Source organism: Bos indicus x Bos taurus, chromosome 8 (assembly GCF_003369695.1).
Source record: "Bos indicus x Bos taurus breed Angus x Brahman F1 hybrid chromosome 8, Bos_hybrid_MaternalHap_v2.0, whole genome shotgun sequence".
NCBI classification, from domain to species: Eukaryota; Metazoa; Chordata; class Mammalia; order Artiodactyla; family Bovidae; genus Bos; species Bos indicus x Bos taurus.
The window spans coordinates 111,121,374-111,136,661 of record NC_040083.1 but is presented as its reverse complement, the minus strand read 5'-3'; the positions used below and the strand labels follow the sequence as shown (position 1 = coordinate 111,136,661).

Here is a 15,288-nt window from a genome sequence, read left to right as displayed (position 1 = left end):
TGTGTGCCGCGCTGTCCACTCCGGAAACTGAAGGGGCTCCTCCCCAGCCGGGTGTTCCCCTTCCCCCACCTCGGCCTGGTCAGAAAGCCACGTGGGGTGGGGCCCTGGCCCCGCGAGGCCGATCCTGTGGAGAAGCAACGCGGCTGCTGGAGAGGTGAGCCAAAGAAGAAGTCATCATCATCTTTGATGACTGGTAAGATTGAGCTTTTTAATGTTGTTATTTACAACATATAGTATTTATTTTACGATTACATATTTATATATCTTGTAATTTATTGAGAGACCATCTGTATTTTTTTTTTAACCAAATCGGTAAGAACTCTTCCTATATAAAGCACATTCGCGTGTAACACAAACACATTTTTCCATATCTAAGCGGAAAGGAAAGGGATTTATCATCTACAGGAGCTCAGCTGCTATAATAAACTGATCACACAGTTTACAACTTCTCCAGAGAGCTGTCATGCAGCTCCCTTGCTGGAAACTCCCCAGCTGTCTCTCTGGGGAGTGTGAGTGAAAGTCTCTGAGTCTCTTTGCGACCCTGTGGACTATACACTCCATAGAGTTCTCCAGGCCAGACTACTGGAGTGGGTAACCTTTCCCTTCTCTAGGGATTTTCCCATCCCAGGAATCGAACCAGGGTCTCCTACATTGCGGGCGGATTCTTTACCAGCTGAGCTGCAAGGGAAGCCCAAGAATATTGGAGTGGGTAGCCTATCCCTTCGCCAGCAGATCTTCCCAACCCAGGTCTCTGTGGGGAGCTGACGTGAGAGCCTGCAGATGTGGACGTGCTTGCATGCTGTCTTCGGGGACCTGCTGACGAGACACGTCTTCCCTGGGGCTCGCCAGGCACTGTCCCCGCCCTCTCCAGCAGAACGTATTGGGTGTGAATTTGCCTTCCCGGGCCTCCTTGGTGAATCCCAGTTACAGGCTCAGATGTCAGGGGCGTTTGTGGGTCAGCATTGATGCCTTGACCCCGTGGTCCGTGGGGCAGTCCCGGGGCCCAGGGCTCCTCGGGTCTGTTTGGGGCCACGCAGAGCTGCTTCACTCTGGCCGCCTGAAGGGCTGGGCTGAGCGCGGCACTCTCATGGGCCAGAGGTGCTGAACGCCCCGTGACACCCTTCAGGGAAGCAGGTCAGTCGCTCCTGAGCTAAGAAACAAAGTGCTAATGCTTGCTGCTGGGTGAGCCAAGGCGACTCGAGCTCGGAGGCCATTCCCGCCAGTGGGAGGCGTGGGGTTGTGACAGCCCCTCAGAGCTCTGACGCTTCCACGTGGCTGATCGTGGAATAAGCAGGGCATTCGGCGGTCAGCCAGGGCCAGGCGCCCGCTGCCAGGATAGGACGCACCCTGCGGCCAGCCGGGAGACGCTGCGTGTCCTTCTGCTCCCTCTAAGTGCTTGGGTGGTGTCCTCCGTCCCTCTCGTGGTCCACAGTGATTGTTTTGGAAACCTCATGGTGGATTGAAATATGGATTCAGAGTAGTTCCTGAAAGGCCTTTGACTTTCCTGTGGAACCAGTGTGCGGGTTGGTTCTTCACCTGTGTCTCTTTAGTCGTGTATTATTCTTCAAAGAACTTGTCATAGAAAAGAAAAAGTGTGTGGTTTACGCCAGAAATGCTGTGTTCATTTTCCAGAGGAGTTAGATCGGCCCAGCACGTGTGGTAACTCGCTGCGCGCGCCAGGCTTTTAAGATATCAACCAAGTGTGTGTTGGATTTACCTGTTCACACGTTCCTCCCCACGCGACTGTTACTGTTGCAACACTACATCAGCTTTCTGAAATACTTGGTGGTTTTTCCAAATTGCTCACCTCTTGGTACCAAATGCAAAATTTCTTCCCTGCTGGCTCAGACGGTAAAGAGTCTGCCTGCAATGTGGGAGACCTGGGTTCAATCCCTGGGTCAGGAAGATCCCCTGGAGAAGGAAATGGCACCCCACTCCAGTACTCTTGCCTGGAAAATCCCATGGATGGAGGAGCCCGGCGGGCTACAGTCCACAAGGTCACAAAGAGTTGGACCTGACTGAGCGACCTCACTGTCACTTCCACTTCTTAAGGGATGAAATGTGGGCAGAGGGGAAGTGTTACATTGTTTCTTTGTGAAGTGACCTCTTAGAGCAGTCTGAGTTAAGGTAGAGGCCACGCAGGTGAGCACGTTAACTCTGCATCCAACCGCAGAAGCTTCAAAAGAGGAGTGTCGGCATTTCTAACTAGTCAGAGTCTTGCTGGCCTGCATTCTTGAAGAACTGGATGCAAAGTTGGTGGGGAGATGACTGTTCAGAAACATTTAGAACCAGGAAAGAATGGAAGTTGGAGAGTATTTCTATGAAGGTCGTTCAGTGGCGGCGGGGGGGGCGGTTCCACAGACCAGAGTTGGCAGCAAGTCGGTGCCGACCTTGAGGGGGTGACAGGGACAGTGGGGGGCCTCGGGGTGCTCTGGCCTCGCACGGGGCTCTGCAAACCCGACATCTGGACCTGAGGCCAGGCCTCTCCTCCGCCCGGGTCTGATTCTGCTCCCGGATCCCGCCCCCGGCCCCCACAGTGTGGGTGTGACGGGAGTCCCACCCGGGAAGCAGGCAGACGCCGTTACTGCTTTCCCGCTCATGGCCGGGCGCTGTCCTTCCAGGACCACTGCCCATGACCGGGCGTCCCTGACAGTAGAGCTTACAGGCCGTGCCCCGTGAGTCAGCCGCTTTGCGTTCCACATGGACATTGTCCACTAAAACCTCGAAGGCGCCGACGAAGCCATCCGCACGCAGCAGGGGGAGCGGCCGTCCTCTGCTCGTGGAGGGCCAGCCACAGACTCCCATTCGCGCGGTCTGCCACTGCCCTGCCCTGGGCGCACCCGAGGGAGTGCTGAGCGGAAGGGGTCCGTGGGGTTCTAGGTGGGTCCCCCCCAGGTGCAGGGAGATAGCTCTCCAAACATCACGGGAGGGGGCCACTCACCTCACTCCGGTGACCGTGGAGTGTCTGCAGCCAAGGCGCCAGGACCCCCGTACAGAACCGCCCTGGCGGAGCGACGCGGTGGGAGCTGGTCTGTGTCGGGACGTTTTGTCGTCCGTGGGCTTTCAGGGTGAATGCTGGTCAGCCCCACGGTGCCCCTGTCTCGAGCGTCCTGTGCTAACAGGCAGAACCAAAAGGGCGGGCGGCGTCTGCAGTGTGGGCTCGCTGCCGAGGGTGCTGCGAGGTCGGAGGACTCAGACTGCTCCTCTGGGCTCCGTGGCTTTAGGGTGAGTCTGCCGTTCCCTGGTTCGCAGGCGCTCTGCCCGGATGCAGCTCTTTGTCTGCTCGGAGGCGCCTGTGTGCAGAGCTCTGTGCAGCCGTGCGCCTGCCTCCTTGTTCTGCCCTCTGATAACCCTCCTGGATCAGTTAGCCCCTGCCAGGGCATTGAACTATTTCACCTTATTCTCTGGAGGCAGAAGCCGTAACCCTGCTGCTTCCAGGCCTCTGTCCCGCGTAAGGAGGAGGTGCGGCTTGGCCTCTGAGCTCCAGGCTCAGGGCCCAGGACCCCCACTGCCAGGCTGCACCCTCCCCTCCTCGAGCAGCAGGAGGCAGCTGAGCCTGCCGCAGCCTTCCTGCGAGCCCGGCCCACACCGGCCATGCGGGCGATTGTGGGAGAGGAGCCTTGCCTCTGAGCGGAGCTGCATCAACTCGTTTCCTCAGCATGGCGGGTGCAGGCCGCCCTGAGCTGCAGGCTCTCCTCTGTCACCATCTGTGTCAGCAGTCCATCCCCGCCCCTCCCCGGTCTCTCCCTGGGCACTGGGCCACGGATGGTCACTCCTGTCCATGCTCCCTCTACAGTCACTCAGCCCGGGCGCAGGTGGGGCTAACCTGAGGCTGGGCCGGGGGCCCCTGTGCAGAGTCCTGTGCAGCTGCCCCCCAACAGAGGGCCGTCCTTGGGCTGGGGGGACGCGGCCCTAGGGGAGGGCGATGCCCCGGGCCACCACTCACTGCTCTGGCTGAGCCCTGGGGACCCCCGGAGGCCCAGGCCAGGGGGCTGTGGTGTGGGCTGTGGGCAGAGGGCTTAGGCCTGCCCGCCCAGCCTGGGCCCCAGCCGGCACCGTGCCCCTCCCGGGGGCAGCGTCCCCTCTCACACCACGAGCCCCGGCCCCCTCCAACGCGGCACGGCCGCTGCTGACTTGCCACCTCCTCTCCAGGAGGAAGCAACTCTAAACAACACGTCTTCCCAGCGACCGGGCGCTATAGCCTCTGGTTAGTTGCAGCTCATAACTGCATTTTAGCCTCCATACACCAGTGGGAAAATAAAAGAAACTTTGGTTAGCTGTGAGTTTCGCTTAGCTGAGTTTAATTAGCATTCTATTGTCCTGACATATTTCTCTTATATTCTTTCCAGGGAGATGCAGTTAAAGACTTAATGCTTCGCTTCCTGGGTGAAAAAGCTGCGGCAAAGAGACAAGTCCTAACCGCCAGCTCAGTGGAACAGTCTTTCGTTGGATTGAAGCAGCTCATCGTAAGTAACAGTGTATTTGATTTTCCGTGTAAGCTCTTCCTCCCTTCATGATGTTTTTCCAAAGGCCAGTCACTCTCAGTGCCTCATCCTTGGCCCTTGCACAGAAATGGAGTTTTGTTGGATCAGATAACCAGTCCTGAGCAACAGAGAGCATCATACAACATGTGAATGCTTTGAGGCAGTATATACTTTGATTAAATATACTTCATCAAAATAACTAGAGTGAAGTAATCATACATTGATTTTCTGAAAGAACTCTGTTTTCTACACTTGGTGTAGAAGGTTTATTACTAAATTAGCAGACTCCCCAGAAGCGCACACAAAAGCCTTTCTTTATTCATTAACAAGACTGAGTGCAGATGCCCTGGCCGAGCCGCAGTCATGGAGCAGAAGCGGGGACTCTGATCGCAGGCACCCTGACCTGGGCGGGCGGTGCTTCCGGGGGCCTGTGAGCCGCTGGAAACCGTCTGCCCCACAGCATCTTTCATGATGTTGCAAAAGTGCGAATAAACACTTGCTTAGGTGGTTTGCTGACATTTTCACGTTAAAGTTTAGGTTTTTGGTTTTTTTTTAGTAAATGTAGATCACATGTTTCATTGAGTTTCTTTCATTGAAGTGATTCTAGAATTCTTCCCATGAATGAGAAGCTGTGGGAAGGGAAGATGAGGAGACACTCAGTTTTTAAAGGGAGAGAGGAGAGCTCATCTGTAAGTGTCTGTCTGTGTGCACTGGCCCCTGTTCATGGAGCCGCAGGTGTGGGAGTGACGGAGTGCACGGCCGCGTGCGTCTGGTGGAATGGCCCTTCTGCCTTGGGGGCGGCCGCTCTCACTCCCTTTCTGTGGCCTTGAACACCTGCTGTGCGGCAGCGTCACGAGCAGGCGGCTGTATTTGAAGCGTGACCTGTAACTGTGAGCCCGGACAGGACACACGAAGCCTCACACAGACGTTGTCATTAATCCTCAGGCGGTCTTTTTACGTCTTTTCATTATTCTTGGTGTCAAGTATATGCGGTTTGGTTTGATTTTTTTCACACTTTGCAAATACTTGAGGCCGGTAGAAATTATATTAACAGCGCTAGCAAGGAGACCTGTTTAAGGCGGGCAATGTGTTCAAGGAAAGACCGTTCCCTTGCCCTGGTATTTTAATTACATCCTAAAATAATTGCATTCATCTTTAAGACTAGGAAAGTTTCTCAGCACATTTTCCTAAGTAACGTCAGAGTGTTTCAAGATTGCCATTTATGGGGAAATGACCGTTGCGGCCCGTGGAGAGGGACATTTTAATCACGTCGGTGGTATCACATTTGACACTGAGGATTGCCTTTGAGTTGCAGGCGGGAAAAGTTAGGTGCATACTGTTAGTTACTTGAGTGATTTTTATTGGACTGTTTTTCTCCTCTTCTGGAAGTTCTGGAATGTTCGGTTATGTTCAGTTTCTCAAACAGAGTCTCTATCTTATTTCCTAGTTTTAAAAAAACAATATTTTGAAATTTAGATCTTTTTTCTCATATATAACTACCTTTAATATCAGAGTTCTGCATGTCATATACAGTAATGAAGAGATTTTCATAAGATCTTCTCCACAGTGCTTGAAGATTAGAACAGTATATTTAAATTCTAGCTTTAAAAAACAATTTTTTCACCAAACATGGAAAAGACCTTGATGCTGGGAAAGATTGAAAGTAGGAGGAGAAGGGGACAACAGAGGATGAGATGGCTGGATGGCATCGCCGACTCAATGGGCATGAGTTTAAGCAAGCTCCAGGAGCTGGTGATGGACAGGGAGGCCTGAGGTGTTGCAGTCCATGGGGTTGCAGAGTCAGACACGACTGAGCAACTGAGCTGAATAAATGATTAAAAATAGTAAAATGCGCCACGTGAAAAGCCTTATGCTCTTGCTATAAATTTTGTACTGAGATGTGTTTTCTGTCTTTCGAACCAAACCATTATTAAAAATGAAGCAGAAACCTGCTACCCTAGTATTTACTTTTTTAGTTAACGTAAGTGTTTTAAAAAGTGGCTTCTTCCCTGACTGAAGATAACAAGCAAACGTGTTAATATTTGTGTTAGTTTCTTCTTACCGATGACTGAATCAGTCGCCACCACCCCCCACCTCGGCCCTGTACTCACAGGTTCCACACACATCTCACAGCACCCCGAGTCGCCGTGGCCAAAAGTGGGAAGCAGTCAAGGTGCCTTTCGGTGGCACCAGTGGTAAAGAACCACCTGCCAGCGCAGGAGACAAGCGCAGGGTCGACCCCTGGGTGGGGAAGATCCCCTGGAGAGGGAAACGGCAACCCACTCCAGTCTTGTCGCCTGGAAAATCCCATGGACGGAGGAGCCTGCTGGGCTACAGTCCATGGGGTTGCAGAGTCAGACATGACTGAAGCGACCTAGCAGTCAGGCACGCAAGCTGCCTTTCAGCAGGTGAATGGGTGCGATGACTCCCATGACCGTGGACCGTCATTCAGCACTAACAAGCCTCGATTGTTGAGTCAAGAGGAGCCCTGAGGAGCCTGGGCCGGGGGGTCAGGTGGGGTGCATTAGGGCATATGGCCCGTCACCCCGGAGCTGGGAGCAAGGCCGCACCAGCGTGCTTCCTGATCCAGCTGCACTAGGTACGCTGGGTGTGTGTGCCTGCACACACAGAAACACACCCTGACACACTCACAGAGACACAGACACAAAAGACATACACACACACAGAGACAGAGGCGCATGCTGATGCACAGACACACACACACGCACAGGAAGACGAGGAGAGGGGCTTCCTCCTCATGGAGCTGGTGCTGACTGCATCAGAAGAAGAAACGTGAGTCTTGCTGCGGGCACCGGAGGCCTGACTTGGTCTCCAGGCGCCCTCAGCTTCTTGTTCTAGAAGCACTTTGTAAGCACAGAATGCCCAGAGCATCCTTTAAAAAGAACCCAGCGGGCTAACGTCTGGCTCCCTCTCTGGACCTGAGGTTAACAGGGCCCAGGGTGAGTGTTCACATGCTCCGGCACGCAGGCGGCCCCGAGGCCTGGCCTGTGCGCTGAGGGCAGCGGGCAGTGCCTGTCCTTGGGGACCGCACACCAAGCGTCCTCTTGCAGCCTCTTCAGGGATCGGACGGTCCCTCTGATGGCGTTCCTCCTCCCATCGGCCTGGTGGCCCTCCTTCCTGCATCCCTCGGGCAGCGACGAGCAGCTGAGACCGAGTCCCTGAGCCCCTGCGCCGCCTCAGCTGGGCTCCCGTGGGTCCAGTCCCGACAGGGAGCTGCGTGTGGACACGCGGCCTGGATCGCAATGTGTCAGCACGACTCATGGATCGTCTTCGATGTTGACGGCACAGAATCCTGTTAAACATTTTAAACCACTTCCGGTCACACGCAGACCTTAGGTACAAATAAACGTTTCCAGGGCAGGTTAAAATGAAACATTGACCGTGGTTTAATTTAAGAAAACTCACAAGATGGAGTTACCTTGCTAAACAGGAAACAGCCTGATGGGTTTGGGGGCAGAGCGGGGCTTTCCAACAAGAGTTTTGCTCCTGGGTTCTATCAGTGGTTACGTTTTAAGGATTTACCTTTGGCTCGTCTTGAAGGGCGTCTGCGGTGGGTGCCTGTGTGGCCTGCGCGTCTGAGCCCCAAGCCCGTGGTGGTCGCCCCCGGGGTGACCATCCCCAGGGTGGCTGTCCCCATGACCCCGTGGTGGCCGGCCCCGTGGTGGCCCCCATGGTGCCCGTCCCTAACCCGGGGTCACTGTCCCCAGGGCGGCCCCGTGGTGACCGTCTGTGTCTTACAGAGCTGCAAGAACTGGCGGGCGGCGGTGGACCTGTGCGGGCGGCTGCTCACGGCCCACGGCCAAGGCTACGGCAAGAGCGGGCTGCCGACCAGCCACACGGCAGACTCCCTGCAGGTACGGCCGCGTCCCCCCAGCCACCGTCACGTGGGGACAGCGAAGGCTCCAGTGGTTCACGTGCGGAGAGCGGGGTTCTGAACGGCAGGAAAGCCCTCTGAGGAGAGGGGCAGCTGCCCAAGTCCTCGAGCCCACCGCCCCAGCCGCGGTCTCTCATGCTGGCGTCCCCGGGAGCCCCCTCCCCAGCAAGACCATCCCCCAGGCTCTCCGGGTCCCTCAACAGGCAGGGAGGGGACGGGCTCCGAGGCCCCAGGCACAGCGGCTGCGCCGCGCTCCCTGACCGTGCCCGCCACCAGGCAGTCCTCAGCTGCCGTGGGCCCAGCCCAGCTCTTTCCACTGCTGCTCCAAAAGCACCACTGAGTCCTGCCCCCTGGCCCCCGCTGCCAGGTCCCCACCCCCTGCCCCAGGCAGGCCCCTTCCCCTGCCCCAGGCAGCCCCCCGCCCCCTGCCCCAGGCAGCCCCCTTCCCCTGCCCCAGGCAGCCCCCTGCCCCCTGCCCCAGGCAGCCCCCACCCCAACCCCCAGGCAGCCCCCCGCCCCCAGGCAGCCCACAGGCCCAGCCTCTCGGTCGGTCCCTTGCTGCGTGGTCTCTTTGAACCTCGCTTCTCTCATCAGTGGGACAAGGCTGACTCGGATCACCCCCGCAACCCCCGCAGTTGCCAGGGTCGCCAGTCCTGCCCTCTCACTTGGCGGCCATCGTTTTCCGGAAGGGACCCTGCGTTCCAGCTGCTTGGAGCTGGCTGTGCACCCCTTCCTGCTCTCATCACGTGCCCCGGGTCTCCCCACTTCCCGTGGAGAGTCCAGGTCCTGCACCAGCGCCCTCGCCTCCCGCACCCGCTCGGTCCAGCTGCCCCCCCTCCGCCACCTCCCCAACCCCAGCTGGACTCTGCTCTCCTTCAGGCAGGGAGCTCTCTTTTTATATCCATTTTTATAAACTTGTAGTTATGCAAATTTCTAAGAAAGAGCGTTAGTTTGGGAAGTGAGTGAAAGTCACTCAGTCATGTCCAACTCTTTGTGACCCCATGGACTGCACAGTCCATGGAGTTCTCCAGGCCAGAATCCTGGAGTGGGTGGCCCTTCCCTTCCCCAGGGGATCTTCCCCACCCAGGGATCGAACCCAGGTCTCCCGAACCCAGGTCTCCCTCGTGAGCCCCCAGGAAGTGTTAATTTAGCCCTTGTTTAAATCTATTTGAAATCAAGCTCTAACATCAGATTAACGGCCTCGGGGACTCTGCCGACCGGTGGTCCCACAGGCCGTGCAGCACAGCCTGAACGACAGTAAACTGTATTTAAAGAGGCGCCTGCGTTTAAAGCACTCAGTGGGGAGTAGGAGCCTCTGGGCCTGCTCTGCGCGGTAACCGTCGCATGCCTCGTGTTCTGTGCTTTCAGCTCTGGTTTGTGAGGCTGGCGCTGCTGGTGAAGCTGGGCCTGTTCCAGAACGCCGAGATGGAGTTCGAGCCCTTCGGCAACCTGGACCAGCCGGACCTCTACTACGAGTACTACCCGCACGTGTACCCGGGGCGCAGGGGTAAGGGGCGGCGGCGGGCGGCGTGGGCTCCCCTCGGCTCGTGGCTCGGCCGCTTCTCTGCGCTGTCTCCTTGAAGCTCAGCCCCATCTCTGTGCGGACGCAGGGGAGGCTGGGGCTGCACGGTCTTAGTTCCTGGCGCTTCCCCCTCTGTCACTGTCTCACTCGCGTAACGGGCTGATGGGAGTCGGTCTGTGTTGCCCTGAGTTTCCCCAGACTTAGAGGAGGATTTGCAGCGTGGGGGACTTTGAGACCTTTAGCTTCCCTGGCATTAAAGTTCTGTCTCTTCCTCTGACTGCGGGAACTTCGCCCTCGTGGAGGAGGAGGGGAGGCAGGCTTTCAAGCCCGGAACAGGGCAGGCGTCTGGCGGTCGCCCTGATGAAGCTGGCTCACGGTGGTGATGAGACCGCCAGCCGGGCAGCGTGGATGCAGGAGGGGCAGCAGACCCCATCCCACGTTAGTGAAACATCCAGCCCCCAAGTGGCCCCCCAGGTCCAGAAGGTCTCCAGAAGACCAAGGGGGAAGGGACCAAAGCCAGGAGCCCCATGAGCCACATTCAGGGGTGCGGCCCCAGGCAGAGGGGATGGTCCTGGTCATTAAGGGGTAGGTGGGAGCTGTGCCCACCCGGCTTTGTCTCACCCGGTGGGACTCCTGCGGTGGGTCTGATGGTGTCTGCACAGGGTGGGCAGGGCACCACCTCCTCTCTGAGAGTCCCCCCCACACTCTCCCAGGGAGCCCCCACCTTGTCCCTCAGAGTCCCCCCCCACACTCTCCCAGGGAGCCCCCACCTCCTCTCTCAGAGTCCCCCCCACACTCTCCCAGGGAGCCCCCACCTCCTCTCTCAGTGACCCCCCCACACTCCCCCAGCGAGCCCCCACCTCGTCTCTCAGAGTCCCCCCCCACACTCTCCCAGGGAGCCCCCACCTCCTCTCTCAGAGTCCCCCCCACACTCTCCCAGGGAGCCCCCACCTCCTCTCAGAGTGCCCCCCCACACTCTCCCAGGGAGCCCCCACCTCCTCTCTCAGAGTCCCCCCCACACTCTCCCAGGGAGCCCCCACCTCCTCTCTCAGTGACCCCCCCACACTCCCCCAGCGAGCCCCCACCTCGTCTCTCAGAGTCCCCCCCACACTCTCCCAGGGAGCCCCCACCTCCTCTCTCAGAGTCCCCCCCACACTCCCCCAGCGAGCCCCCACCTCCTCTCAGAGTCCCCCCCACACTCTCCCAGGGAGCCCCCACCTCCTCTCAGAGTCCCCCCCACACTCTCCCAGGGAGCCCCCACCTCCTCTCAGAGTCCCCCCCACACTCCCCCAGGGAGCCCCCACCTCCTCTCAGAGTGCCCCCCACACTCTCCCAGGGAGCCCCCACCTCCTCTCAGAGTCCCCCCACACTCCCCCACCTCCTCTCAGAGTCCCCCCACACTCCCCCAGCAAGCCCCCACCTCCTCTCAGAGTCCCCCCACACTCCCCCAGCGAGCCCCCACCTCCTCTCAGAGTCCCCCCCACACTCCCCCAGCGAGCCCCCACCTCCTCTCAGAGTCCCCCCCACACTCTCCCAGCGAGCCCCCACCTCCTCTCAGAGTCCCCCCCACACTCCCCCAGCGAGCCCCCACCTCCTCTCAGAGTCCCCCCCACACTCTTCCAGGGAGCCCCCACCTCCTCTGAGTGCCCCCTACACTCCCCCAGGGAGCCCCCACCTCATCTCTCAGTGTCCCCCCCACACTCACCCCAGAGCCCCCACATCCTCTCCCAGTGACCCCCCACACTCCCCAGAGCCCCCACCTTCTCTCCCAGTGACCCCCCACACTCACCACAGGGAGCCGCCACCTCCTTTCTCAGAGTCCCCCTAACACTCACCCCAGGGAGCCCTCACCTCCTCTCCCAGTGACCCCCCCACACTCACCCCAGGACTCCCCACCTCCTCTCTCAGCATCACCCCCACACCCACCCCAGGGAGCCCCCACCTCCTCTCTCAGAGTCCCCCCACACTCTCCCAGCGAGCCCCCACCTTGTCTCAGAGTCCCCCCCACACTCTCCCAGGGAGCCCCCACCTCCTCTCTCAGAGTCCCCCCCACACTCTCCCAGGGAGCCCCCACCTCATCCCTCTGTGACCCCACACACACTCCCCAGGACCCCCCACCTGGTCTCTCTGTGACCCCCCCACGCTCACTGGGACGCCCCTCAGCCCGGGGAGCAGGCCATGGCCCCTCTGCTCCATAAGACATGTCCATGCACTCAGCTCTGTGCACATCACAGGGGCCCAGCGTCCCCTGGCTGTTGGGGGCCGCGTCCCCACTAGGGAGTGAGTGCCAGAACTTCCTTGTCCACATTTCCAAGCCTTCGCGGTCCGTCCCTCCCAGAGAAGACAGCAGGCAGCCTCCTGCCCCCCTAGCGCCAGGCTCTGTGGCCTCTGCTTACAGGGAGAGGCGTTCTGTGGAGACGCAACAGGCACCTACAGGGGAGGTTTGGGATGTTTCTCTTCAAAAGATTCTACCTGAAAGCTTTGATGATCGAGACGGCTCTCCCGTGCTTCTGGCAAGGAGCAGCCCTGTTTCCCTCCAGCCTAGGAAAAAGAAGAACAGTTTCTTGGCACCATGTCCCAGCTCTGGCCGGGTCAGCCCCCGCCTGGCCTGTGGGCGTGCCCCCCCCAGCCTCACTGCCCCTGGGTGCCCCCAGCCATGCCGTGAGCAGGACCCCGTGCTGGGCCCAGGGGTGGGCAGCTGATGCTGACGGCCGGTCTGTCTGCTACTAACAGAGAGTCAGACCTCCGAGCACACAGGCAGGCGCCCTAACACTCACAGCTGCGTAAAAATGCTGATTTTCTTTTCCTGCTGAGACCCACGTAAATTGTAAGTTCAAACAACTGTTCATACATCAGCTACTTTTAATTTACTGCAGGCTAAGAATGAGATGAGCTGGGGCTTCCCGTATGGCCCAGTGTCTAAGACTCCGAGCTCCCAGGACAGGGGACATGGGATCAGTCCCTGCTTAGGGAGCTGGATCCCATGTGCCGCAGCTAAGACTTGGCACAGCTAAATAAACATGTTTTCCTGAAAAAAGAATGATAGGAGATGGAGAAGGGGGTATTTCCAGGGCGGCCAGTGAACACGTCCAGCCCCGACCACGCTGAGTGCTCAGCAGCCCCGGGGTCCTGGTCAGTGACACCAGGCAGGGTGCTGGACCAGGTCCATTTGGGCACCGTGGTCCTGCTCCCTCTCCTCGGGGACAGAGGTTCGTGGAGATGACACCCAGCTTCCCGTGAAGTGAGAACCCAGGCCCTCGGGCCCAGGCATGGGACGGCGCGTTGCCAGCCCAGCCCCAGCTCTTGGGACAGCAGTACGCAGACTGAGGGGGCTTCCCATCCCAGCTGGAATTGCAGTGTGTTGTCTTAGGGATAAAGAGGAGCTGGTCGCCCTGCAGCATTAAGCAGCTAATTTAAGTTATGAAATAGACACAAATCATACGTATATTTTAGCTAAAGCGTGCTAACATTCCTCCATAATGGTATGCTCAATGTTTACCAATTTTTCTTTCCATTTTGTGGTATAACAAGCATAAATGTGATGTTTTGATTCATTCGTTTCATTTTTAGCTTGCAATACGTAAGCAAAGCAGGTCATTAAACTGCTGTAAAAAAGAAGCTGTAACGATATAAACAAATAACTTTTATGAATGAGCTTTAATATGTTTTATTTAAATATTGGGCATAGCTTTTACCCATTCAGAGTATTCAAAACAAGTCATAATGAATCACGAGCTAATATCATGAAATTTCCCTTTTTCATTTTCATCCAAGAAAGGAAGACTCTTGTGGTCTTCTGTATTTCTCTGATACTTGCAGCAATTTCATGGAGTTCCTTGCAGGGGATTATGGTTTCCACACACTCAGGCTGCCTTTTAATTGGTTGTTCGGAGTCTCTCCTTGTTCTCATGAAACAGTGATGACGGTCACTGAACAGACCCAGGCCTGAGCGGGCTGGGCCGGGGACTGGGGAGCCCTTCCTCTGGCCCTCTCCCTGCGCTGCCCTGGTCCGCGTCCTCCCCCTGGATCGCCGCTCCTCCTCGCTGCGGATGCGGCCCTGTACCTTGGGGCCTACAGGTTGGGTCAGAGGCTGCTCACGTCTGCGCAGTGCTCGGCCGCGGTGTGTACAAGCCCCGGCTGGGGGCCGGGAGCAGACAGCTTGCGCCTCCCCTGGGCCCGCGTGTCCCCACACCCGGCTCTGACGGCCCCGAGGCCCCCATCAGCCCCCTTCCGCCCGCGTCTGCAAGGATGCACCGCCGCTGCTCTCTAGGCCCTGCCTGCTCTCCCTCCAGAATCACACAACGCACATGTCTAGTTCCCAGGCTGGATGCAGACACTGGTGAGCAGGTGAGCTCACGCGGTGGCCGCAAATTAACTACTCGGCACGTTCCAGGTGTCCCCGTTCGTTCCCCATGAGGCGACTGAACGTCCTCTGTGCGGGCCGGGTTTGCGGCTCACCTCCCTCTGCCCACTCTTCTGAGTTGGGCAAGTCAGGTGTGTCTTCCTCAGTCCGAGGAGGCTGGTCCGGGGTCCTGCCACCTTTCACGCAGCTCACCCTTTCTGCGAACTCAGGCGTCTGCAGTCTTTTCCTGGAACAGGCGGTCAGAGACACAGCCTCTTCGGTCGGCCTCCATCTCCATCAGTACAGCAGGGCGAAGCTGCCTCTGCCCTCCTCCAGACGCAGGAAACGGGGAGACGTGTGTGTGCCCTCGGCCTGCTTCAGATACAGCGCTCGAGACGCTGCTGGGCGCCTGGCCGTCCGGAACTCCCCGTCTGCCGTGGGGCTTGGGGGCGGCACTGAATGACCCCTTAGCAGTGAGTTATCTAGGACTTGCTCGGGCTGCCTCTTTGTTTCGGCATCGGCATGGGTGAGACATACTGTGCCATCAGCCTGGCACAGACGTCCCTGACCTGTGCCCCACGTCGGAGCACAGAAAGCTGGGGTGCCAGGGGGCAGGGAGACCAGGGAGGGTCCAGGGAAGTGAGCCCAGAGCAGTGGTCAGGCAGCGGGCCCTGCCACCTGGACAGCAAGAGGCCCTGCCCAGCTTTGCGAGGGTGAGCTGGGCCTGCTGACCACGGAGTCTGTGCTCTGCTGGGCGTCCGGCAGGCACCATGCCATCACATCTGCCCCTCGGGCCTCACAGCAGCCTGGCTGTGTCCAGCTCCCTGTCCCGCGCTGGTAGCCGGAGCGCTGGAGGGAAGGCGCCGCCTGCCCAGCACGTGGGGCCAGTGGGTGGCCAGAGGCCCAGCCCATCCACGCCGGGAAGTCTTGGCCTGCTGAGGGAGGCAGGCCGCTGGGGTCAGGCTGGCGTCCCTCCTCTCGCTTCGCCTTCCAGGCCCGCTGCCCGGTGGCTGTGATTCCTCGGGCACTTGCTGTGGCGCTGGCG

The 15,288-nt window shown here is 58.4% G+C and overlaps 1 protein-coding gene across 2 annotated transcripts in view; it reads left to right on the top strand.

The window, feature by feature from the left end:
- TRAPPC12 (trafficking protein particle complex 12) overlaps positions 1-15,288 on the top strand; it is a 36,504-nt gene that overhangs the window by 9,417 nt on the left and 11,799 nt on the right. For both annotated transcript variants that reach the window (XM_027550706.1, XM_027550707.1), the window contains exons 3-5: positions 4,350-4,466; positions 8,246-8,359; positions 9,748-9,886. In XM_027550706.1, coding sequence (XP_027406507.1) covers positions 4,350-4,466; positions 8,246-8,359; positions 9,748-9,886 — 370 coding nt within the window. The remainder of the gene's footprint in view (positions 1-4,349; positions 4,467-8,245; positions 8,360-9,747; positions 9,887-15,288) is intronic.